The sequence below is a fragment of the Neofelis nebulosa genome, chromosome 2, assembly GCF_028018385.1.
Source record: "Neofelis nebulosa isolate mNeoNeb1 chromosome 2, mNeoNeb1.pri, whole genome shotgun sequence".
Classification (NCBI taxonomy): domain Eukaryota; kingdom Metazoa; phylum Chordata; class Mammalia; order Carnivora; family Felidae; genus Neofelis; species Neofelis nebulosa.
The window spans coordinates 123,792,010-123,819,790 of NC_080783.1; the positions used below are offsets into that span (position 1 = coordinate 123,792,010).

The 27,781-nt window shown below is 35.3% G+C and overlaps 1 protein-coding gene across 5 annotated transcripts in view; it reads right to left on the reverse strand.

Moving 5' to 3' along the window:
* Positions 1-6,152: 6,152 nt before the first annotated feature.
* SYCP1 (synaptonemal complex protein 1) overlaps positions 6,153-27,781 on the reverse strand; it is a 129,232-nt gene continuing 107,603 nt past the window's right edge. For 4 of the 5 annotated variants that reach the window (XM_058716117.1, XM_058716118.1, XM_058716116.1 and 1 more), the window contains 5 exons: positions 27,280-27,339; positions 20,512-20,691; positions 14,391-14,534; positions 6,685-6,774; positions 6,153-6,587 (listed from right to left, as the gene is read on the reverse strand). In XM_058716117.1, coding sequence (XP_058572100.1) covers positions 6,450-6,587; positions 6,685-6,774; positions 14,391-14,534; positions 20,512-20,691; positions 27,280-27,339 — 612 coding nt within the window. In that variant the 3' untranslated portion in view covers positions 6,153-6,449. The remainder of the gene's footprint in view (positions 6,588-6,684; positions 6,775-14,390; positions 14,535-20,511; positions 20,692-27,279; positions 27,340-27,781) is intronic. The other variant, XM_058716119.1, reaches the window with a different exon arrangement.

Consider the following 27,781-nt stretch of genomic DNA (forward strand, 5'->3'; position numbering starts at 1 on the left):
GGAGGCTGCTTGGGATTCTCTCTCTCCCCCACCCCCTTCTCTGCCCTTCCCCAACTTGTGCTCACTCTGTCTCAAAAATAAATAAACTTAAAAAAAATAATAATAATAAAAGAATGAATTGGAACTACACCATGCTTTAAAGAGATTGTCATGAGATACTGTGTAAAGACTCTGAAAAGCATATATATTATCCCATTTTTGTAAATTAACCATGACAAGAGAATCCTGTGTGTGTGCCTATGTAAAAGTATGTAACTAAATATATTACATTTATTATCTACATCTATCAGTGATTGAAAAAAACAGGAAAGGATTTTTCCCCCAGGAGAGGGGGATTTGGCAGAGGGCGACCCTGATGTGTGTGGAGAGGGGAAGAAAGGGGGAAGACAAAAGCAAAAGGAAAAAAGAAGGCAGTAAGATTTTATGATTATATTTATGTATTGATGTAAAGTATGTATATGCATAGAAATTCAGTTTTCAAAACTATCTTTTCCTTTTAATTATGATTATTTTTATAGGCCTCAAATTATTGATCTATTGAAATTAAATTATCTTTTCAGTTCCCTCCAGCTCTAAACCCTATGATTTCATAACTTAATAACGGTAAGTCCTACCTGTCTCCTGTTTGTCATTTCCTATTTCTAACCCAGAGATGACCTGCCACTGATTAAAGTAGATGTACTTCTACAGCCTGTGGACTACTAATTATACTGAATTCAGGTTGCCTAAATTATAAATAATTTATTTCTAACCTTTATATCAACCAAAGCAAGTTGTTCTTTGACATCATTAACTTACATTTACATGAAGGAGGGTTTAAAGAGATAAAATTATGGATATTTTTCTTATGCTAGGTATTAGATATAATCTAAAAGTCTGGAACTTAAAATTTTTAGTCTAAGAAATTTTCCCATCTCTCATCTGGACTATTTCCATAGCTGCAATAATGTCACCCTGTTCCAACTGACCTTTAATGAGCTTTCTAAAGACAAAAGTCTTTTTCAATTATGGGGATGAATAATAGAGTTGGGAGACCTTATAAACACTTGTTACACTTTTGTAAAACTTAAATTTTAAAATACTGTATTTTAAATAATAAAGTCTTATTTTCCTTGCTTAAACTCTATTCAATTTTCCATATCAAAAAGTCCAAGCTTTGGAATATAACATACTACATGAAGACACCATGGTCTGGTTCAGCTCATCCTTTATATTGCTATTTCTCCTGCCTTAATTTTCCCTTGTCCTTCTTATACACCGGTAGCATTCTTTTTTATGTCCAAAATTCATCTCTTCTAGAAGGTCTTCTCTGAAGCCAAGACATGAAATTATTTTTCACATCTCTGTATCTCTTATGTACTGTTGAATTGCTTACATTATAAGTGATTCATTTGTTTACACATTTATATTTGCTACTGGACATCAAGTCATTGACGGCAGAGATTGTATGTCATATAGATAAATCCAATTATTTGCTTTCAAGTATTGCCACTCAGAAGGATTGGACATGGGAGAATACTCCCTTCTTAAATCACTTTGGTCTTTAAGCTTCATGACCCCTTACACTTCACCTGTCTGTCCTTCTTAGTCTTTGCAGCAACTCCTCTATTGCTTGACTTTTAAATGTTCCAGTATCCCAAGGGTATTAACTCTTCTCTGTAACTACACACTGTCCACAGAAAGAGTGCACACAGTCCTATGCTTTAAATGACATGTATATGCCAATGATTACCAAATAATGATCCTTCTGGAGAACTCCAGATTCATTTGTTCAAAGATCTATTCAACATCTCCACTTAGATATCAAAGATAGCTTGGGGCGCCTGGGTGGCGTAGTGGTTAAGCGTCCGACTTCAGCTCAGGTCACGATCTCGTGGTCCGTGAGTTCGAGCCCCGTGTCAGGCTCTGGGCTGATGGCTCAGAGCCTGGAGCCTGCTTCCGATTCTGTGTCTCCCTCTCTCTCTGCCCCTCCCCTGTTCATGCTCTGTCTCAAAAATAAATAAACGTTAAAAAAAGAAATTAAAAAAAAAAAAGATAGCTCAAATATTACGTAGCCCCCGCCTCCAAATATTACATCAAAACAAAACTTCAAGACCCAACTTTGTACCTTCTTTTTCTCTCACTTCATCCTTATTTCAAGCCAATCTGTCAGCAAATCTTTTTGGTGTTTCCCCTTTTGCAGCAACCTTGGAAGCCCGTTGTTAAACATGGCAGAACTAAAAGTTGGAAGTAGCCAGGTTTCCTGAATCACTGCTTGGAGGAATGCTTCTCACTAAATAGGAACATTTATGTTGGAGTTTAGATAAGTGACAACTTGATGAATGATTAGCCAGAGAAGCTTGTTACCTTAATACACTAGCCTGGTGGCTCAGTTGAGCATCTGACTCTTGATTTTAGCTCAGGTCATGATCTCACAGTTTGTGGGGTTGAGCCCCAGATAGGGCTCTGCACTGACAGCTTGGAGCCTGCTTAGGATTCTCTCTTTGCCCCTCCCCAACTCATGTGCATGCACTCTCTCAAAATAAACATTTTTTTAAAAATAAAATGTTTGAAAATATATAGCTTCAAATACAAAATATCACATTATCAAGACCAATAATCCTCTAAAAAACACTTGCTCAGGAGACTAATTATAAAATTTCAATCACGATATCAGAAAGCTGAGGGGCATCTGAATGCCTCATTGTGTTAAGCGTCTGACTTTGGCTCAGGTCATGATCTCACAGTTGGTTGAGCCCACATCCAGCTCTGTGCTGACAGCTCAGAGCCTGAAGCCTGTTTCAGATTCTGTGTCTCCCTCTCTCTTTCTGTCCCTTCCCCACTCATACTCTCTCTCTCTCAAAAATAAACAAACATTAAAAAATTTTAAAAAAGGGGCGCCTGGGTGGCGCAGTTGGTTAAGCGTCCGACTTCAGCCAGGTCACGATCTCGCGGTCCGTGAGTTCGAGCCCCGCGTCGGGCTCTGGGCTGATGGCCCAGAGCCTGGAGCCTGCTTCCGATTCTGTGTCTCCCTCTCTCTCTGCTCCTCCCCCGTTCATGCTCTGTCTCTCTCTCTCTGTCTCAAAAATAAATAAACGTTAAAAAAAAAAAAATAAATAAAAAAAAAAAAACACCAGAAAGCTGGAAATCCCCAAACCATTTCCAGTTATCAGAGTATAGTCAAAGGCTTACAAATTGAAGGAGGAACACAATTTCTGTAATGTTATAGCATTTCCATTTTTTCTTGGCACACAGAATTCCACACTATGAGGGAATTAGAGTTCTACTACACCAAAATTGTTAGAGACAACTGGAACTATTTTTTATCTACTTGTCAGTTGTTTTGACAGTTTATTTTCGCTTCCCTAGTTTATATGAATCTTTCACCTGCTCATCTTTCTCCTCCATTCTCATTCTCAATTCTTACTCCACTAGGAAAATTGAAGCTATGAAACCACAACTTCCACAAACTCCTATCCACTTACCAACATCTTGTGTGATACACTCTTCCGTTTCTCTGGTTACTATGGTAGAACTCTCTATTTTCCTACCTAAGGCCCAGCACTTTCATTTTCCACTAGATTCTATTCATCTTGCCTATCATAGAACATTCTACCAAAAAAAAAAAACCCAAAACAAAACAGTAAAAAAAGCACTTCCCTCTCTCCTGCATAATCATTTCCCCCCATCCTGAATCCTTCCCTAATTATTAAACATGCTATTAATTCTTAGATCTTTAAAAAAAAAATCTCTTGATCCACTTCCATTTCTAGTAACTGCTTCATTTATCTTCTTCCCTTTAAAGTGTAACTTCTTCTGTTTCTTACACTTTTTAAAAAAATTTTATTTTTGAGAGAGAGCACAAGAAGGGGAGGGGCATAGAGAGAGACCAAGGATCCGAAGTGGGCTCTGCACTGACAGCAGAGAACCTGATGCGCGGTTTGAACTCATAAATCATGAGATCATGACCTGAGCCAAAGTCAGCCACTTAACCAACTGAGCCACCCAGGCATACTGCTTCTTACTCTTGATAGAGATGTTATCTCCACTTCCTCTACTCCCATTCTCTTGACTGTCCCCTTCAAATTCCAGTCACCAAAACTGCCATTCTTAAGATCATCCAGGCTCCACATTAACAACACCTTAACCAATTTTACTTTACCTCTGAGCAGTATTTAACACAATTTATCACTCCCTCTTTGTTGAAATACTTTCTTGCTTGACTTCACTATCACTCTTAGCTAATCTTTTGATGGTTTCTTATCATCTCTCTAATCTCCTCTTTTCTAGGTACAGTCACACCCATGATTATACATGTTCTCATCCAGTTTGATAGCTTTAAATATGCTGTTAACTCCCACCAAATTTATATCACTACCCTAAACTTGTCTCTAAGCCTATTTACCATCCCCTATTTGGATGTCTAACAGGCATTTCAAACCTGACATGTCCAAAACTACATTGCTCAGGCCGAAAATACTAAATTCTCCTTGGCTCTTTTTCTTTTTTTCTTTCTTTCTTTCTTTCTTTCTTTCTTTCTTTCTTTCTTTCTTTCTTTCTTTATTTATTTTTTAATATATGAAATTTACTGTCAAATTGGTTTCCATACAACACCCAGTGCTCATCCCAAAAGGTGCCCTCCTCAATACCCATCACCCACCCTGCCCTCCCTCCCACCCCCCATCAACCCTCAGTTTGTTCTCAGTTTTTAACAGTCTCTTATGCTTTGGCTCTCTCCCACTCTAACCTCTTTTTTTTTTTTTTTTCCCTTCCCCTCCCCCATGGGTTTCTGTTACGTTTCTCAGGATCCACATAAGAGTGAAACCATATGGTATCTGTCTTTCTCTGTATGGCTTATTTCACTTAGCATCACACTCTCCAGCTCTTTTTCTTATCACGTCCCAGATCTAATCTTCAAAGCAGATCCAAAAGTTGACCACGTTATTCCTCTACTGCTTTCACCCTTGTTCAAGCCAAATACCATCTCTCATATGCATTATTAAAATAACTTCCTGGGACACCTGGGTGGCTCAATCAGTTGAGTGTCCAACTCTTGATTTCAGCTCAGGTCATGATCCCAGGGTCATGGGATTGAGCCCCATCTTGGGCTCCATGCTGGGCATGGAGCCTGCTTAAGATTCTCTCTCTCTTGCTCTGGCCTTCTCCCTCACTTGCTCTAAAATAAAAAAAAAAAAAGTTCCTGTTTTGTTTTAGCCTTTTGTCTTCTTTTCAAAATCTGTTCTCAATATAGTAGTCAGAAAGGTCCTTATGTTAAAACTTGAGTCAGATCATAGCTCTTCTTTGCTAAAAAATACTATTAATTTCACATCTTATTCAGAGTAAAAGCCACAGTTCTTACAGTAGTTACAAGCACTACATAAACTGCCCACCCAAATTCCCCATCCTGATAAAGATAGACCTTTTCTCCTTCTACTCTTCCTTTTGCTCATGATTCTCCAGGTACAGTGACCTCTTTGCTGCTTCTCAAATACAGTAGGCACACTTCCACCTCTGGGTCTTTGAACTTCTGTTCCTTGCGCCAGGAATGCACTCTCCCATAGAGCCACAGGCTCACTTGTTAGTCATCAGATCTTCAAATGTTATCTCAGTGAGGCCCACTCTACTTAAAAGTCCAACCTTCTTCATACTCCCTAGTACTCTTCTGTTTTATTTCTCCTAGCAATTACCATTAACAGTACACTATGTTTTGGTCTTTAAATTTTCTGTCTTGTCTATTTCCCTAACATGTAAGCTCTAGAAAAACAGAGGGTTTCTTTTTTTTGTTCTGTTCACTGTCATATCTCCAGTATCTAGAACTGTGTTTTGCTCTTAGTGGGCATTCAATAAATATTTGCTTAAATTAGTAAGTGTTGAATAAATAATGTTATGAAGGCATACTGGTATAGCCTTTTTCCCCCTACAACTAAATAGATAGAGCTATTAGTATAGCTCTAAAGTTTAGTATAGCTAAAAGGTATAGCCTTTTTCCCCCTACAACTAAATAGATAAAGCTTCTTCAGAATTATGAAACTTCACTAAAAGGACCTTAAGATTTTAAAAACAAATATTATCAAAATTATGATAAGCTGTCCAGATGACCTCACAGAATCAATGAAAAGCATTTATTTGCGTTCAAAATATTTTAATAGTAAAGAATAAAGAGTAAATCTCAATGTGTTCCTAGCATTTAATGGATAACTTTACAAATTTGAAAACTTAGCTAAAACAGTTTTCATAAATACAAGAAAAGGTAAAAACAAAATACAATCTTCTTATTATTTGAATACAATTACAAGATTTCAGGTAACATGTGGTTATTTCAATTTAGGCCAAAATATACAAATTTTAAAAACCAAATTATTTACGCAAAAAGTCTCAATTTCAGAAACTGGCTCTTCAGAAAATAAACATTTTTAATTAACTATAAATAAGATGTTATTAGGCTCCTTAATCACACTTATTTTCTGAAATTAAGCAAATAGCTTTTCTGCATCCTTTAGTTTTTTTTTCCTATCCATTTTGGCAATCACAGCCCAACGATCTTCCCTCATTTTCCTCATAGCTCCAAACTTCAGTGTAGATCCAGGCATTGTTAGAGATGAAGGGGTCTGAATATAAAATAAAATAAAATCATAATATATCTAATTTAAAAAGATAAAGTCCAGCTTTTGAAATTTGCTTTCTGAAGTAAAAATGAAAAGATACCTGTTTTGGTGTTCTGACACAAAGATGAGGAGTTGGTGGATTATTAGTCTTGTACAGTTTTCTCGATGTGTCTTCTTCTGCTACCATGCCCTTAAAGGAAGATACAAAAATATTAATTTGGAGTCTGTCATCACTGATATTTGTTATTAAGATTTTTCCTACATATCACAGAGAGGAGGAGAAAAACGAGGAAGGGAAAAGAGGAAGAAAGGAGGTAAGAGAAGGGAAGAGAGAGGAGAAAGAGGAGAGAAAAAAGAAGAAAAACTGAAGACAATGACAAAATAAATCCTCCATCTGTCAAACAAGGACATAGATTTGGATTCTATTAACTGTGTTCCTGAAAGGTTATGTGAAATACAAGATGTGTATGAATAGTACTTATTTAGTTATTTCTATTTCAGTTTCAGAGTCTTTATACTACCTTTCCTTCCCCTTCCCCCCAGCCCACTTATTCAAACTCACACTTTAGCTTTAGAATAAGCATTTATAATCCTATAAAGCTATAATGTTATCAATTATCAACTTATGAGTATTGTAATGTCCCTACACAATAGCTAACACGTATTTAGTACTTTATGTTAGAAACTGTTTTAATCACTTTGTGTATTTTAGCTTTAATCCTCACAACAATTTTATGAAGTAGGTATACTATTATTATCCCCATTTTGAGGGTGAAGAATGAAGACACAGAAATATTAAGTAACTTGCCTAAGATTATACAGCTAATAAGAGGTGGAGCCAGGATTCAAATCCAGGTAGGCTGGTTCTAGAATCCATTCTCTTAATAAATATACTACACAGATTTAGTCAGGCAAGCAATCTGTTTACATTATCTTTTCCTGCTCCTAATGTCACATTTACAGAAGCTTCATGAATAAAAATATTCAGAGAGATTTTCATGAATTCTAAGATTTCAGCAGAATTCAGTAATTCATAAAAAGCTGCCTTTTCAGTTATACTCAGAACCAGTATGTACCAACTGACCAGCTTAGAAAAGAAAAATTTTTTAAATCATCCTGGAAACTGTTAAAATTTTACTCAGTACATAGCAAACTGATAATTCATTAATGACTGCCCAAATAAAAATAAATTAACCCAATTAAAACAAAACCTTATCTGTCCTTCTAACTCTGTAACGTTCACCTTTTCATGTGCTTGTTGGCCATTTTGGAGAAATGTCTATTCAAGTCTTTTGTCCATTTTTAAATTGGGCTGTATGGTTTTTGGTGTTGAATTATGGGGGTTCCTTATGTATTCTAGATATTAATCCCTTTTCAAATATATGATTTAAAATATTTTCTGCCACCCTCTAGCTTGTCCTTTCACTTTAATAGTGTCCTTGGATGCACAAAAAATTCTTAATTTTGAAGTCAAATTGATTTATTTTCTCTTTTCTCGGCTGTTTTTGGTGTCATACCCATTAGGTCCTTGCCAAATTCAATGTCATGAAAATTTTCCCAATATTTTCTTCTAAGAGCTTCATGGTTTTAGCATTAAGTTTAGATCTTTGATCCATTTTTAATTTTTATATGTGGTATAAAGTAAGAGTCCAACTTCATTCTTTTGCATATGGGTATATCCAGTTCTAGCACCATTTGTTGAAAAAAATGTCTTCTCTACCCACTGAATGGTCTTGGCACTCTTGTCAAAAATCAATTGACTATATATGTGAGGATTTATTTCTGGGCTATTTTATTCCACATATATCTGTCCTTATCCTAGTATTAATCTGCTTAAATTACTAGCTTTGTAGAAAATTTGAAAGTTGAGAACTATGAATCCCCCAACATTATCCTTTTTCAAAATTGTTTTAGCTATTTGGGGACCCATGTAGTTCTGTATGAATTTTAGTATCAGAGGTAGTTTTGACATCTTAACAATGTTGTCTTCCTATCCATAAGCAGAATTTTCTATTTCTTCAAGTCTTAATTTCTTCCCGCAATGTTTATAGTTTTCATTTTATTTCAGCGTTTTACCTTCTTGGTTAGATTTGTACCTAAATAATAGTACTAGTAGTAGTAGTAGTAGTAGTAGTAGTAGTAGTGGTAGTAATTTCCTTTTGGATTTTAATCATTGCTGGTGTATAGAAACATAACTGATGTCATGTGTTCTACCCTTCCATGTTGCTGACTTCATTTATTAGCTCTAGTAGCCTTCTTGTGGAGTCTTTGTGATTTTCAATGGATAGGATCATGACATCTGCACATAGCTGTACCCCATACTCCATCTGTATGCCGGCTTTTTAGCTCCCTCCCTCTCCCTTTGTCTTTTTTGTCTTGGCTATAACTTCCAGAACAATGTTGACTAGCAGTGGTGAAAACGGATATCCTTGTCTCATTCTTAATCTTAGGGGGAAGTTTTCAATCTGTTACCACTGACTATGATGTTAGCTGTGGGTTTTCGGAAGTACTTTTTATCATGCTGAGGAATTTTCCCTTTATTATAAGAGTTTTTAATCATGAAAAAATGTTTGATTTTCTTGAGTGCCTTTTCTATACCAATTGAGATGAATTTTTTCCCTTTGTTCTATTAATGTGATATATTACATTAATTTTCTTATACTGAACCATCCTTGTATTTCACTTGGTCATGGTGAATAGCCCTTGTAATATGATGTGGAATTTGACTAATATTTTGTTGAGGATTTCTACATCTACAATCATAAAAGATAATGGTCTTTAATTTTTTTCTAATGATACCTGTATTTTGCTTTGGTATCAAGGTAATGCTGGCCTCAGGGAATGAGTTAGCATGAGTTCTCTAATTTTTTTGAACTTGAGAAGGTTATATCCTCAAATGTTTGATACAATCCATCAATGAAACCATCTGGTCCAAGGCTTTTCTTTGTTGAGAGTTTATTACTAATTCAAATTCTTTACTTACTGTAGATAAGTCTGTTGTTTCTTGAATTTCTTCTTCTTGAATCAGTTTAGGTAATTTGTGTTTTGAGGATTTTACCCATTTGTCCATTTCTTCTAGGTTATAAAATTTGTTACCATATAGTCACAGTATTTTTTTTTTATCTCTGAATAATTAGTAATAATGTACCCACTTTCATTTGATTCAAGTTATTTACATCTTCTTGTTAGTGTAGCTAAAGATTTGTCAGTTTTGTTCAAATAAACAAATTTTGGTTTCATTGATTTTCTCTATTGTTTTCTATTCTCTAATTTGTTTATCTCCCCCTTGAATATTTATTATATCCTTTCTGCTAGCTTTGGGTTTAGTTTGTTCTTCTTTTTCTAGTTACATAAAGTGTAAAGTTAAGTTACTGAACTGAGATCTTTCTTTTTTAGTAGGAATTTGGGAACTATGCCTTTCCTCTGAGTGTGGTTTTTGCTGTATCACATAAGTTTTGATATACTGTGCTTTCATTTTTATTCATATCGAAGTCTTAATTTCCCTTGTGACGACTTCTCTGATTAAAAGTGTGTTAATTTTCACAAATTTGTGAATTTTCTAATTTTCCTACTCTTACTGATTTCTAATTTCATCCCATTGTAGTCAGAGAAGATACTTTGTATGATGGCTATCTTTTAAAATGTATTGAGACTTGTTTTGTAATCTATACGGCTTATCCTGAAGAATATTCCATGTGCACTTGAAAATGATGTGTATTCTGTTGTTGTTGAGTGTTTTGTATAGATCTGTTAGTCCTATTTGCTTTATTGTGGTTTTCCAGTCCTCTATTTCCTTATTTATCTTCTGATTGTTTTATCCTTTATTGAAGGTGGGGTATTGAAGTATCCAACTATTGATGTAGAACTATTAGTCCCTTCAATTTTGTAAAGACTTGCTTCATGTACCTTGAGGATCTGTTATTAGGTATAAATGTTTAAAACTCTCATATCTTCTTGCTGTACTGAACCTCTTATTAATATAAAATGTCATTCTTTGCCTCTTGCACTTTTTTTATTTAAAACCTATTTTGTTGGATAGAAGTATAGCCAGCCCAGATCTTTTATGGTTACTATTTGCATGGGATATCTTTTTCTACCTTTTGACTTTCAAATTGTGTCTTTGGTTCTAAGATGAGTCTCTTTTAGACAAGACACTAGTTGGATCATTCTTTAAAATTTATTCTGTAAATCTATGTTGATTGGAAAGTGTAATCCATTTGAAGTAATTACAATAAAGAGAGACTAACTTCTGCCTATTTGCTGTTTGTTTTCTATATGCCTTATAGGTTTGTTGTTTCTCTCTCATTTTCTCCATCACTGTCTTCTTTTATGGCTAGGTGATTTTTTTTTTTTTTTGTAGTGAAATGTTTCGATTCCCTTTTCATTTCCTTTTGTGTATATTCTACAGATTTTTTTTGTATGGTTACCATGGGGATTACATTTAACATCCTATAATGTTATAACAATCTAATTTGAATTTATACCAACTTCACTTCAATAGCCTGCAAAAATCCTGCTCTTATACAGCTCCATGCTCCTTTTCTGTTATTGATGTCACAAATTACATCTTTATACCTTGGGTACCCAGTAATGTAGATTAACAACTCTGATGCAATTTCTTTCAAATCCTGTAGAAAATAAAAGGTGGAGTTACAAACAAAATTACAATGCTAGCTTTTATAAGTTCCTGTGTAAATTATTTGGTAACTCCCTCAGCTTTTGTTTATCTGGGAATGTCTTAATTTCTCCCTCATTTTTGAAGAACAGTTTTTGCAGGTATCAAATTCTCAGTTGACGATTTTCTTCTTTCAGCACTTTGAATATGGAAAACTATTGTCTTCTGGTTTCCAAGTCTTCTCAGTGAGAAATCAGCTGATAATTGTATTGAGAGTACCTTGTTTGTGATGAGTTGATTCTCACTACTTTCAAGATTCTCTTTGTCTTTAGACAGTTTGATTATAATGTGTTTTGACGTGAGTCTGTTTGATTTTATACTACTTAGAATTCAATGAGCTTCTTGGATTTGTAGATTCATTTTCTTTCATCAAAGTTTGAGAAGTTTTCAGCTATTACTTTTTCAAATATTTTTTCCCCTTTTTCTCTCTCTTCTTCTTGGACTCGTACAAAACATATATTGATATGTTTGATGATGTCCCACAAGTCTCAGGCTGCCTACTCACTTTTCCTTTTTTCTTTCCTTTCCTCAAACTCAGTAATTTCAATGATCCTATTTCCAAATTCATCAATTCTTCTGCTTACTCAAATCTTTTGAATCTCTCTAATGAACTTTTCATTTTAAGTTACTGTTCTTTCAACTCCAGGATTCCTTCTTGGTTCTTTTTATAATTTCTATCTCTTTATTGGTATTCTCATTTTAGTCATACATCATTTTTCTGTCTTTGTCTATGTCTTCGTTTAGCTCTTTCAGCATCTTTAAGATGGTTGTTTTGAAACCTTTATCTAGTAAGCCCAACATCTGGGCTTCCTCAGGGACATTTTCCATTGACTCGTTCTGTTCCTTTGTATAGCCATACTTTCCTTTTCTTTGTATACCTTGTGATTTTTGTTGAAAACTAGACACTGGAATCTTATAATTAGATAGGTCTGCAAATCAGATTCTTCACTTTCCCCAGGGTTTGCTGTAGTGGGTTAGTTTTGTTTTTGTTTTATGTTGTATAAGTTTCTATGCCAGGGATCAGGATGAGGTGAAAATTTGAGATCTCAGGTTTTTTCTGAGCCTGTCTTTCCCTGGGCACATGTAGTGGTTTTAAATACCCCATAAATGTGAGTGCTTTTGAATGTACTAATTCTTAAATGCCTGGTCCTCCAAAGAAGAAAAATGAAAAGAAGAGGAAGGCAAAAAACAAAAAAACAAAAAAACAAAAAAACAAAAAAAAACCCCACAGGTACAGTTCACTTAAATCCTCTAAGAAGACACAAGCCAGCGAGGGTTGAAAGAATGACAGGAAGTTTCTGTGCCTGCACCTCAGTGGTGAGAAGCAGCAATCATGATATGGAACAATGACCCTTGATACTCAGAGAAAAAGTCCTTGTTGCTTACCCTGGCTATGGCCAAGACCTGAGCATAGCTGTCTGCCACAGGCCTATGGATTGGATGATAGGTAGTTACTACCATTCTTAAGGTTGCAAACTTAACTATAATTTACCAAGTTGCAACCCTGGAAATTGCAAGCATTCAAATAGTCTCCAGAGCTCCAAAATAGTTACTTCTGGCAATTTCTGCAAGTACAACTGCTATCTAGGTGGAGAAATAAATTTGTGGTATGTCCTACTCCACCATCTTCTCCAAGATCACTTAGACAATCCATTTTTACATCTAACTTTTTATAATAATTTGAACGTTCATCAAAATTTAAACACAACAGTTAAGAAATTTACAAAAATAGTAACTTCAAATGATAATTATAACCAAATAAACAGACATGAAATGTCTTTTTAGACAAGTGGAAATAATTGTGTATACATATAATAGTGTAGTATGTTTATGGTGTTGCAAAGTTGTGATGCTCCTTTTAAAAATGAGATGAGTCATTTTGAATCTCAGATCAGCTAAATTCACACTGCTAGAAAAATAGTAGGGATTCCAACCCTGGAGTGTCTAATCCCAGAGCTCATAGTCTTTCTACTAATTCTCCTTACATTTTTATATATCTGGACTTCAGTTTAAGCTGGAAGTTACTATGTACATGGTCTTACATAGGCTTTGGAGCTAGATGGTCTGTGTTCAAATTTTGGCTCCCTGCCTTACTAGCTATGTGATCTTGGGCAAGGTATCTGTGTGACTCAGTTTCCTCTTCTGTAAAATGAGAACAGCAACATTGTCTATACTTCTTAAACAGGAGATTGTTCTAAGAAATAATCTATGTAGTCTTTGAAACATTGCTTGGTTCAGTTTTAATCATTAAAATGTTAACATCTATAAAACAAGAGGTACTTGAGTAAGGATTCTGTATGTTAACTTCAATAATTAAAGTTTTAAGACTTCAGCTACTCATTTTTCCAGAACAAAGAAGTCCCAAAAAAGCTTGAAGAATCTCAAAAGTTGTAAGTGGCAACAATGAAACAAGTGCTTTTAACAGGAATTTTGTAATTAGGAATCTTTGGTATATTGCTTCATTTTGTGTGATGAGATTTATTTGGTTTTAAATTAAATGAATCTAAGTTTAACTATTCTCAATAAATCAATATTATAACTTCAGAAAACACTGGTATGTGTGGATACACTCATGGTAGGGAGTAATTACTAATACAAACTGCTAGGGGAAATATCTTCCTTAAACAACTCATCTTTAATACATTAACTCTTTAAGAATAATAGTAATGTTATACCTTGATACAGATTTCAACCAAAAAGTGGTATAAAATGAAGTAACATGTATATTAGCAAAATCAAAAGGGGCCCTAAATAACAAATTTGGCCATAGCAAGATTCATCTAACCTTTCTGAAAGAAAGAAAGAGGAAGAAGAAAAGAAACAAAAAAAGAGAAAATGTGGTTAAAAATTCCTTGTAACACTCTGCTGGAAAACAAGATTGTTAATCATGTGTCAACTATGTTACATTAAGTAATTCAAAATGCCATGTTTACTGAAGTTAGATTATTTGAACCCTATCCGAAATGCTGCAAAAGCATATAGGGCTCTGTGTTGTAGTAGAGTTCTACTATATTTTAGTATTGCAATGGTAGATGCTATGTGTATATATTATACATATACATCAAAAAGTAATGTATAAGAATAATGAATAATGTAAACAAGTAATAAATACTGATTTGTAGTATTTTTACCAAAAGATCAGTAGTTTCTGAACTATCCGAGTTAATATCAAACTCAAAGACCATTTTTCTCTTTTTATTACTTTCTTCGGTAGGTATCTTCTTGCTTTCTCTCTGTTGAATTTTTAGTTTCGTTGGTGTCTTCACAGTATATGCCTATCCAAAAAGAAAAACAATACATTTTCCCATCAAAAACCCCGTATTATTAATAAAGGCAAGTTAAGTCTTTAGCAATCAATAACTCTCAATTATTAGTGGAATGTATAGAGAGATTTTTGATAAGAATTTAATTCAGGTATTTTTGATGCTAAAACTTACAACTTCCTTCCAAAAATTTTTAATAGAAAACTTTTTCTTTGTCCTTCCCTTCAACTTACTGAAGAAAATAATGGCAGGAGAGAGTGCGGAGAGACACTCTTCAACTTCAGGAGTCAACGATCTTAAGAAGAGGGATTTTTAACTTTTTTAACAATGATTCAGACCAAAAAACAGAGTGAGTTTAGCTCTCTCTACAAAAATCCTTACTGATTTATGAGAAAATAGGTATGCTTATATTTTGTTGATTAAGTAATTCACATTAGTCAATGTTTAGTATTCCATATTTCCCCGTAAGTTTTACAGTTTTTTTTCAAGTACCTTAAAAAGTTAGGTCAGTGACATCAGCAAAAATGGCACAGTAAGGTACTCCAAAAATTTTCTCTTCCATAAAGCAATAAAATACTAGTAAAATGGTCAAAGTCCACTTTTTCAGAACTCTGGAAATTAACCAAAAGCTTGTCACAAACTGTAGTGTTTATTTAAAAAAAATAGTAATTGGCAGAGGGGTGCCTGGGTGGCTCAGTCAGTTAAGCTTCCGACTTCAGCTCAGGTCATAATCTCACAGTTTGTGGGTTCAAGCCCTAAATCAGGCTCTGTGCTGGCAGCTTAGAGCCTGGAGCCTCCTTAGGATTCTGTGTCTCCCTCGCTCTCTCTGCCCCTCCCCCACTCATGTTCGCTCGCTCTCTCTCAAAACTAAACGTTAAATTTTTTTTAATTATAAAATAAAATAAAATAAAATAATTGGCAGAACCTCCATAAGAACAGCAAGCTTTGCAGTGTCTTAACTTTTCTTCATCCTAGCTTCCATTCTCTATGTTACCCACAAAAATAACATCCCACACTCCCGGTCCAGACTGGCAGCCATTAGAGCAAAACAAAATTGAGAGCTCTTTCAAGGCTTTTATTCCCAAAGAGTTGTCATTATTTGACCTGTCTAGGGGTTCTGTGAAAGACCTCACAAGCTAGTCTGTATTTAACCTGATTCAGAACTCATTCAGTACAAAAGCTTTCTCTTTGGTGTTGAGTAGGACACAGCATTTATCAAGACAATTATAGACAAGTGTTTTCACTTTGCAGTTCCATGAGGCAATGATTTTAACAGGTCAAATGATAAACTAGACAAAAACTTCAAAAATTCTGGCATTCCTGGAAATGTAGAAAGCCACACATGCATAGGACTGTGAATAAGCACAGGAAAGACCTAAGAAGGCCCTAGTTGAGCTTGAAGATTCAGTTATCAATGGTCTGGCTGAGTGCTGAAGGTATACCCTAATAAGTACCTACAGTCCTTTGGTAAAAATTGGGAGATTTATTGGTACAGGCTCAGTTGGTTCAAACATTAGCTGAACATTAAGCTCACCAAGTAGAAACTTCAGTGGCACTCAAAGAATACAAACTTTACAGAATTAGTTTAGAAAAGTCACTAAACAAACAACAACTATAACAAGCAGAAACAACAAACCCTAAGGACAGGGGTGAATCTGATCTCCACAGCTGTCACATTATGTTATTTTTAGTGTTCAGATTTCAAGAAAAAATTATGAGACATGCAAAGAAACAAAAAACTATGGCCCATCACAGGGGTTGGGATGGTACAATCAAAAGAAACTATCCCTAAGGAAGACCTGTCATGGATTTCCTAGACAAAGGCTTTAAGTCAGTTATTTTAAATATGTTCAAGGAGCTGAAGAAACCCATATCTAAAGAAATAAAGTATGATGACAATCTCTAACCAAATGGACTTATCAATAAAGATAAAACTTATTTTTTTTTAAAAGAACCAAATTAAAAATTGCAGTTGAAAAGTATAACTGAAATGAAAAGTTCAGTAGAGGGGCTCAATATCAGATTAAAGCAGAAAGAATCCATGAACCTGAAGATAGTTCAATTGAAATTATCTGGTCTAAGAAATAGAAAGAAGAAAAATGAACACGGCCTCAGAGACTTGTGGGACACCATCAAGTATACATAATGGGAGTTCCAAGATAAGAGCAGAGAAAGGGAAGAAGAAACATTTGAAAAAATAATGGCTGAAAACCTCCCAAATTTGGTGAAAACATTAATCTATACACCCAAGAAGCTCAACAAACTCCAAGGAGGATAAACTCAATTAGAACTACACTTAGACATACAATCAAACTGTCAAAAGTCAAAGACAAACTAGAAAAGCAGTAAGAGACAAGTGACTCATTACATACAGTTGATTTCTACCATAAAGCATGGAGTTAAAACAGCTGTAGGTTGACTCCAAAGCACTTAAAAAAACCTGTTTCCAAATAATTCTATATACACCAAAACCATCCAGTAAAGAAAACTATATAATTATAAAAGATAGTATACATGTATTTCTGTTTATAATTCTTTTTTCCTATCTAATCTAAAATATAGACACATAAGGCAATAATTATTATACTGTATCAATGGGTTTAAAATGTATAAATATATGATTTGCATGACAATGATATCAAAAGAGAGAGGGAATGAAACTAAGTTTGGGCAAAGTTTTTGTATACCGTTGAAATTACATTGGTATTAATTCAAACTAAATCATTTTAAGACGTTAATACTCAGGTAATCACTAAGAAAATAATTCAAAAAGTATAATAAAAAAACAAGAGGATTAAAATGGTATACTAGAAAATACTTAGGGGCACCTAGGGCTCACTTGGTTAAGTGCCCAACTCTTGGTTTCAGCTCAGGTCACGATCTTACGGTTTGTGAGCTCCACACTGGGGTCCATGCTGACAGCTCAGAGTCTGCTTGGGATTCTCTCTCTCCCTCTTTCTTTGCTCCTCCCCTACTCATGCTCTCTCTCCCTCAAAATAAATAAATAAATAAATAAATACATAAACTTTAAAAATTTAAGATCAAGACTAGGGAAGTATGCCAACTAAATGCAAAGTGGTACCCTGGATTGAATCCTGGAAGAGTAAGAAAACATTAATGGAAAAATAAAGTTTAGTTAACAGTAATGTACCAATGTATGTTTCTTAGTTTTGACAAATGTACATGGTAATGTAAGATGTTAACAATGTAGAAAACTGAGTGACTGGTATAAAGGAATTCTCTGTACTACCTTTGCAATTTTCCTGTAAATCTAAAATTATGGTAAAAATGTTCTTTTTTAAAAAGTAAAGTCACCACAGCCATGAGAATGGCTAAAATCAAAAAGATAAAAAATACCATGTGGTAGCAAGGATGTGGGGCAACTAGAACTCTCACTCGCTGCTAGCTTAGATATAAATTGATGTAATGATTTTTTTTTAAATGATTGGCAGTGTGGTACAACAAGAAACATACCTTTAGTTTTTGTCCCTGGTTCCTGACAGAGAACTTCTAAAACCCATGTAATTTTCTGAGTGAAAGGAGCATCTTTTGGTACAACATTTGGTCTTTGTTGACAGTAATGTGATAGGAGTCTTTTCCTATTCAGAATGAACTCCTTTCAACTGGACAAGAGTTAATGTTAATGAAACAACTGGCAGTAAAGGGCACCTACATAACTTCAAGTTGGTAGCTTATTGCCGGAAAAAAACAAGGTTTGATTAGAAGTTTGTAACCTTTCAGTTCCACCCCCTGACCTCCTGGGAGGGGAGAGAGGTTGGAGATTGAGTTACCAATGGCCATGATTTAACCAATCATGCTAGGTAGTGAAATCTCCATTAAAAAGAAACCCTAAACGATAGGGTTCTGAGAATGTCCATGTTGGCAAACACACAGAGGTGCTGCTGGAAGGATGGAACTCCTGAAGAGAGCGTGGAAGCTCTATACCCCTTCCCCTATACCCTACCCTACTCATCTTTTCCATTTGGCTGTTCCTGGGTTGTATCCTTTATAATACACTGGTAATAGTAAGGAAAGGAATTTCCTGAGTTCTGTGAGTCATTCTAGCAAATTAGCAAACCTGAGGAGGGGGTTGTGGGAACCCCCAATTTAGAGCCAGTTGGTCAGCAGTACAAGTGGCAAACCAGGATTGTGACTGGTGTCTGAAGTGGAAGCAGTCTTATGAGACTGAGCCCTAACTTACTGGGATCTACATTAGCTCCAGGTAGTGTGAGAATTTAATCAAGTTGTGGGACACCTAGTTGGTGTCTGCAATCAGAGAACTGGCATGAGGGGGAAAAAAACAAAAAACACATGTTTTGTATCACAGTAAAAAACAGCTCGGGCAATATCTATTAAAATGTAACATATTATGCATAATGCTATTACCCAGCAATTTCATTCCTAAAGACATACCCAACCAAAATGCATATATGTCAAATACTAGAATTTTTATAGCAACACTGTTCATAAAAGTCCCATCTGGAAACTACCCAAAAGTCCACTAACAATACAATAAATAAAATATGGCACATCATACAATGGATTACTATACAGGAACAAAAACAGAGAATCTACAACTTAAAGCAACAATATAGATGAGTCCCACAAACATAACGTTAAATGAATAAAGCCAAAACAAAAATAATGATTCTGTTTATAGAGAATGCAAAAACAGATACATCAAATATTAGAGTTGGGACAGTAATTAGCCTTGGGGGAGAAGCTAGTAAGGGGGCAAGAAGACCTTCAGAGGTGATAGTAATGTTCTGTATTTTATTGTGAATGCTGATTACTAAAAAAGTCATCTTTAGTTTGTAAAGATTCATCCAATTGTATAATTAAGACCTGGGCATTTTTTTTGCATATATGTCAATAAAAAGTTTTTTTTTTTAAGTAAGGTTCATTTTCTATAAAGATCATTTCATGTGAATAATATAGTTATAAATACAACAAAATAATTTTATATAAAAGCCTAAGCCATGTAGTTTACTAATTTTCATAATTTCCATGGTGTGGATAATATGTATCAACAGGATGTGAGAGACTCTTCTTTTTGCTCTGGAACTGTTAACTGGGGCACAAAGCTGTGGAAAAAAGTGCTAGTAACCCATATTCTAAAGAAAGTAACCTATGAGTAAAGCCTGGATCCTTCGATCCTTCTTTCGGGCTTATTAAAAAAGTGGTTAAACTGGCCATACAAGCACCAAACACCTCCTTTCTGGGAAGAAAAGAGGTTTCCTTATCTTAAGGAAACTGAGAAGGAAAGGTATGAAATTTCAACTTAGAAGGATACAAAGAGGTAGAGATATTTTTCCCTTCAAGTTCCAAGCCAAGTGAGGAACTAATATAAAACTAGGGGCACCTTTAAGAAGATACACACTTAATGTATACCTCACTAGATACACACTTAGGAAGAAATTTCATTTGTCTTTGCATCTGGCTGAATAGTTTAGAGTATAAAGAAATTAGAGAGAGATGGATGGTGGCGGGGGAGGGGGGGCGGGCTAGAGTAGACATTCTGTACTACCATTTAGCACGGAAAGGCTGAATGAATTCCCCATGGATTAAGTGGGCACATGGAAGATAGCTAGTAACTCAGACACCTCCTGGTGGTACCTGATGCACCAAGGGCTGACTGCTAAGTAAAGGACTCTCGCAGCAAGATGATGAAGGGTAAATAGCAAAGGAAGCAACTGGAGTGAAAAATGCCAAGTCAGAACCAGATTTCCCACATCAGGGAATGCCATCTGGTGAATGCCAAAAATTTACGGAATCTGCCCAAGATGTCATTAAGTTGTAGACAGTAATTTAAAAACAAATTTTTTTTAACTTAAAAAAAAAAAAAAAAAAAGGAAACCATTTCATGCTGGTATCACAAAAACTGAATTGGTTTTATATATGTATGTGCAATACCAGATATATGGCATATGATACTAAAACCTTTTTTAACCAAAACGTTATGAACTTCTTAGAAATTTTAGCAACCAACCTTTGGCAATGGTGTGGATAAAGTACTTTTGGCAGATGTCCACAAACAGTCTCTTTTGTCTTTGGATTTGCCATTGTCCACTGATGTGATGTTTCTGGATATATTTTGTGAAGGAGCTACTTTAGAATCAAACTTCCAATAATGAGTTTCAGGTGTTTCCAACAGAGATGTCTGTGTTTTCTATATTGAACAACAAATAGGAATAAAATCATCACTATATGTCATTTAAAGTGCAGCAACTACTAGAGATAACACTGGAATAAACTAGAATTTACCCCCAAATTTATTATTAAATAACTTTCAATAAATTATATTTATCACTTTATTTTCCCATTTAAGATGAAAATGGTATCTGCCCCTCTGTCTTCACAGAGCTGCTATAAAAAGAAATCAAACATCTCAACTCTCTAACTGACCAAAAGTTGAGGATTTGCTAAAGAAAAACCTCTATTCCTGGTAGCAAAAAAGCCTTTCTTTGTTGTTCATTACAATAGTCTAAAAGCCAGAGGGCAGTTTATTCTCATTTCTATCCATTCTCTTTTATGCTTTCGTATTTCCTCTCTCTCATCTATAAAAATATCACCTTTCCTATCCACCAGCCTTACTCCCCACCAAAAAAAAAAAAAAAAAAAAAAAGAAAGAAAGAAAGAAAAGAAAAGAAAGAAAAATAGGTAAGAAAACCTATAAAAGTAAAGAACCAGAAATTTTTTCCAGGAGGAAAAAAAAAATGTTTGTTTTTTTTTTTAAGAAAAAAATTTTTTTGAAGAAAAAAATTTTTTTGAAGAAAAAAATTTTCTTCAATTCTGAAACAAATTGCAAATTTACTTTAAATACTTAGGTTTTTATCCATTCATCAGTTGATGGACATTTAGGCTGGTTTATATACACAATGGAATACTACGTGGCAATGAGAAAGAATGAAATATGGCCTTTTGTAGCAACGTGGATGGAACTGGAGAGTGTGATGCTAAGTGAAATAAGCCATACAGAGAAAGACAGATACCATATGGTTTCACTCTTATGTGGATCCTGAGAAACGTAACAGAAACCCATGGGGGAGGGGAAGGGAAAAAAAAAAAAAAAGAGGTTAGAGTGGGAGAGAGCCAAAGCATAAGAGACTGTTAAAAACTGAGAACAAACTGAGGGTTGATGGGGGGTGGGAGGGAGGGCAGGGTGGGTGATGGGTATTGAGGAGGGCACCTTTTGGGATGAGCACTGGGTGTTGTATGGAAACCAATTTGACAGTAAATTTCATATATTAAAAAATAAATAAATAAATAAATAAATTAAAAAAAAATAAATAAAAAATAAAAAAAATAAATACTTAGGTTTTATTTCAATTCAATGTCTTCCATTTTTTTTCTACCTTCATATGTATCTTCTCTTTAGCATCTGACCTATCTTTCTAGTAAAAGTTCGTAGTAGCTACTTTAGTGGAATTGTGTTAGTTGCTTTGTATTTTATCACTTCTCCTGGTTGCCACTGTCTCCATGCATGGCAATTACTCACAAGAAAAAATGGAGCACATACAAACCACACACAAAGGGCTATTCTCAAAAGTTCAGTGGTTAAGTCTGCCATAAATTTAAATTAGGAGGGTATAAGATGCAGGATTAAGAGGTGACCACATGTGCTATAAAAATATTGGGAGTAGGGGAGCCCGGGTGGCTCAGTCAGTTGAGCATCGGACTCTTGATTTCAGCTCAAGTCATGATCCCAGGGTCATGGGATTCAGCCCCGTGTCGAGCTCCCTGCTGAGCATGGAGCCTGGTTAAGGTTTGTTCTCTCTCTCTCTCCGCCCCGGCAAGTTCCCCCTCTCCCCCCTTTACAACTTTCACACTCTCACTCTCTAAATTAATTAATTTTAATTTAAAAATTAAAAAACTTGGGGCACCTGGGTGGCTCAGTCGGTTAGGTGTCCAACTTCGGCTCAGGTCATGATCTTGTGGTTTGTGAGTTCAAGCCCTGCATCAGTCTCTGTGCTGACAGCTCAGAGCCTGGAGCCTGCTTCAGATTCTGTGTCTCCCTCTCTCTCTCTGCCCCTTCCCCACTCGCACTTTCTCTCTCTCAAAAGTAAATAAAACATTTAAAAATTTTTAATAAAAAAATCCCACACTGGGGCGCCTGGGTGGCTCAGTCAGTTGAGCAACTGACTTCGGCTCAGGTCATGATCTCATAGCTCGTGAGTTCAAGCCCCGTGTCGGGCTCTGTGCTGACAGCTCAGAGCCTGGAGCTTGCTTCGGATTCTATGTCTCCCTCTCTCTCTGCCCCTAACCCACTCGCATTCTGTCTCTGTCTCTCTCAAAAATAAACATTAAAAAAAAAATTTTTTTAAATCCCACACTGGACTAATCAATAGACAAATGGATAAGGAGGATGTGGTATACATACACACACACACACACACACACACACACACACACACACAGAGGAATATTACATAACTGTATAAAAAAGGATGAGATTGTGCCATCTGAGACACCACGGCTGGACCTAGAAGCTATTATGCCAAATGAAATAAGTCAGACTAAGAAAGACAAATACCATATTATTTCACTCATATGTGAAATCCAAAAACAACAACAGCAACAAAAGAATAAACAAAAAGCAGAATCAGACCTATAAATACACAGAACAAACTGATGGTAGTCAGATGGGAAGAGGATGGGAGAATGGGCAAAATTGGTGACAGGAAGTGAGAGATACAGGCTTCCAGTTAGGAAATGAATGAGTCACAGGAATAAAAAGCTCAGCATAAAGACTACAGTCAATGATATTATCATGGTGATGTAACAGGACAGATGGTAGCTACACTTGTGGTGAACACAGGATAATGTATAAACTTGTTGAATCACTATGTTGTACCTGAACTTAACATAACGCTGTATGTTGACTATATTTTAAAAAACAGAACAAAACATTAGACTAAGAGTCAAGGAATATACTCTTTTCTCCTCAATCTTTTACTATCTTGCTGGGTGATTCTAAGTAAATCTCCAAATACCTCTTGGCTTAAATCTGTCCATCTACATAAATCAAGGAGCTAAATGAGGTGACGTGTAGGCTTCTGCCCGGTTCTAGTGATCTCACTTCATAATCTTTTTTCCAGCAGGTATAAATTTTGGTAGCTTTTTTTCACACACTTGCATTTTTGTATCCTCCTTCCTAAATATTTCTGCATCATAGTTGATAACACAATTTTGATGGAAGTAAATCTTTTTGCTCTCTGGACTTATCAGGAGTCATCCTCAGAATTTCCAAAATGTAGCTGTTTTCATAGACAAATTTTTCTCTCTTGAAAGGACTGATAATGACAACTACACCACCTTGTGGCCAAGTCTAGGAATTTAACAATTCCTGGGGTAGAAGGGTAGTTTGAAAGAAAATTCACCCCCATTCTAGAATACTGAAATATTCCCCTTCATAATAAGTCATAGAAATGTATATATTCTCCTACCAGTTCATTCTTTTCTGAAGGTTACATTTCTAGTGATGCATATACAGGCATATCTCCTTTCATTACACTTCACTTTACTGTGTTTCAGATGCTGTGTGTTTTTTGGTGTTTTTTGTTTGTGTGTCAAGCAAGCCTATTGGCAACATTTTTCCTTAACCATTTTGCTCACTTACTGGAACTTTTTTCTCTTTGTGTCACATCCTGATAATTCTTACAATATGTCAAACTTCTCCATTATTGTTATATTTGTTATGGTAATCTGTGATTGGTGATCTTTGATGTTACTATTGTAATTGTCTGGGGGCACCATGAATCACACCCTCATAAGATGGCTAACTTAACTGTTAAATGCTGTGCGTGTTCTGATTGCTCCACTGACCACCCATTCCCCATCCTTCTCCCTCTCCTGGAGCCTCCCTATTCACTGAGACCCAACAAAACTGAAATTAGGCCAATCAGTAATGCTCCAATGGCCTCTACGTGTTCAAGTGAAAAAAAGAGCATGAGCTATAAATGATTGAGCTTAGAGAGAGGAAGGCATGTTGAAAGCTGAGATAGGCCAAAAGCTAGGCCTCTTGCACCAAACAGCTAGGCAGGTTGTAAATGCAAAGAAAAAGTTCTTGAAGGAAATTAAAAGTGCTACCTCCAGTGAACACACACAAATGAGAAGTAAAACAGCTTTATTACTGATATGGAGAAAGTTTTAGTGGTCTGGATAGAAGATCAAACCAGCCACAACATTCCCTTAAATCAAAACCTAATCCAGAGTAAGGCCCTAAATCTCTTCAATTCTATGAAGGCTGAGAGAAGTGAGGAAGCTGCAGAAGAAAAGTTTGAAGCTCGCAGAGGTTGGTTCATGAGGTTTAAGAAGCCATGTCCATAACATAAAAGTGCAAGGTGAAGCAGCAAGTGCTGATATAGAAGCTGCAGGAAATTATCCATGAGACCTAGCTAATTAATTACTGAAGGGGTCTATGCTAAACAAGAGAGTTTCAATGTACATGAAACAGCCTTATATTGGAAGCAGATGCCATCTAGGACTTTCATAGCTAGAGAGGAGAAGTCAATGATTGGCTTCAAAGCTTCAAAGAACTGGCTGACTCCCTTGTTAGGGGCTAATGCAGCTGGTGAATTTAAATTGAAGCCAGTGCTCATTAACCATTCTGAAAATCCTAAGGCCCTTTAAGAATTACACTAATCTACTTGCCTATGTTCTATAAATAGAACAAAGCCTGGATGACAGCACATCTGATTACAACATGGTTTACTGAATATTTTAAGCCTGCTGTTAACACCTACTACTGCTCAGACAAAAAGATTCCTTTCAAAATATTACTGCTCCATGACAATACACCTGGTTACACAAGAGCTCTGATGGAGATGTACAAGGTTACTGCTCTGATGCGTGCAGCCCATGGATCACGGAGTCATTCTGACTTTCAAGTCTCGTTATTTAAGAAATGCATTTTGCGTTTTTTTTAATGTTTGCTTGTTTTTGAGAGAGAGAGGGAGAGAGAGAGGAAGAGAGAGAGAGAAACAGAATGTGAGTAGGGGAGAGCAGAGAGAAAGGGAGACACAGAATCCGAAGCAGGATCCAGGCTCTGAGCTGTGTGCACAAAGCCTGACACAGGGCTCGAACTTATGAACTGTGAGATCATGACGTGAGCCAAAGTCAGACGCTTAACTGATGGAGCCACCCAAGCACCGCTTAATAAGTGCATTTTGTAAGCCTACAGCTGCTACAGATAGTGATTCTACTAATGGATCTAGGAAAAGTAAATTGAAAACCTTCTGGAAAGGATTCACCATTCTAGATTCCATTAAGAATATCTGTGATTCATAGAAGAGGTCAAATATCAGTATTAACAGGAGTTTGGAAGAATGTGATTCCAACCCTCATGGATGACTTTAGGGGTTCAAGACTTCTGTGGCAGAAATAACTGTAGATGTGGTGGAAACAGCAAAAACACTGGAATTAAAAGTGAAGCCTGAAGATGTGATTTAAAGGCTGCAATCTCATAAAACTTTAACAAGTGAGGAGTCACTTCATGTGGATCAGCAAAAAAAAAAAAAAAAAAAAAAAAAGTGGTTTCTCGAGATGAAATCTACTCTTGATGAACATGTTGTGAAGATTGTTGAAATGAAACAAAGGATTTAAACTATGATGTGAACTTAGTTGATAAATCAGCAGCAGCATTTGAGAAGACTGACTCTGATCTTAAAAGAAGTTCTACTATGGGCAAAATGCTATCAAACAGTATCCCGTCCTACAGAGAAATCATTCGTGAAAAGAAGAGTCAGTGAAGCAAACTTCATCGTTGTCTTATTTTAAGAAATTGTCACATATCCCAACCTTCAGCAACCATCATCCTTGATCAGTCAGCAGCCATTAATATCAAGGCAAGACCCTCCACCAGCAAAAAGGATTACTACTCATTAAAGGCTCACATGATGGTTAGCATTTTTAAGTAATAAAGTATTTTTAAATTAAGGTATGTACACTGTTTTTTAGACATAATGCGCGCTCAACAGACCACAATATAGTATACATGTAACTTTTATATGCCGTGGGAAACCAAAAAATTCATTTACTGTGGTATTTGCTGCATTGATCTGGAACTGAACCCGCACTATCTTCAAGGTGTGCCTACATACAGAACATTCACGATTTTCTGCTTTACTTTTTTAATGGAAATATAATTAACATACAGTATTATATTTGTTACATGTATACAATGTAATGATTCAACAATTCTATACATTACTCAGTGCTCATCACTGTATTTTTTAAACACTTATATGGCATTTTCTATATGCCACACTCTATTATAAATGCCTTAAAATATTATCTCATTTAATCCTTATAACATTAAAAAATAGATACTATTAATTATCCCTATATCGATGAAGAAACTGAGGCATAAAGTAATTTTCCCAAACTCAGAAATGTTTCATAAACCTAATAGTCATTACATATAAAGACTGTGCTATTTCAATATTGTTGGAATAAGGCATAGCAAATAAAAGCTTATTAAAATTTTTTATTTCTTGTATTATTTCCTCATTTGTAATTTATATATCCAGAACCCCAAACGAAATATAGGGCATTTACTAATCTAAATAATGGGCCTATATTACTGGAATTATACATGAATCAAAATAACTCCATAAGGATACATGATATATACTGGTATACTCTAAGCACATTCTATATTTAGAAATGAATATTAGATGTTCCTTACATATTTATGATCAAAAAAAATTTTCAGGTAAATGTTAGAAAAACCAGGAGAATTATATAAAACTCTTACCTTGTCTTTTTTTTCTTTGAGAAGAACTGTGTTTTCTTTGGTCTCTTTTTTCAGTTTTTCCTATTAAAAATGAGTACACACAATGCAGTCATTACTGTTATCAAAAATTAATGCTATTATCAAAATCTTTGCTGAGAAGTATCAACAAAGAATGCTAAACTCTAAATATTAGAAAATAATGAAAAAAAAGCAAATTAGTTTCTTTCTACAGAGCCCATTATTTAGTTTTGATTATCTTTTTTAAAAATTCTGATCTGTCTAGTATGTATCTGTGGAATCCTGAGTCTTTTAAAACTCTGAATCAACTTTCTCATTTGTAAAATGAAGTAGACGAATTGGATTATAAACTAAGGAATACACACAAGTAATAACTGTGAAGAGCTATAAAGAGATCCAAGTATTATGGGCCTTTAGATGCAGAATTCAATTTTTCTGTGTGTTGAGAGAGGATACATCTCAGTTGGACCTTGGATAATGAACTTTCAACATGAGATAATCAAGG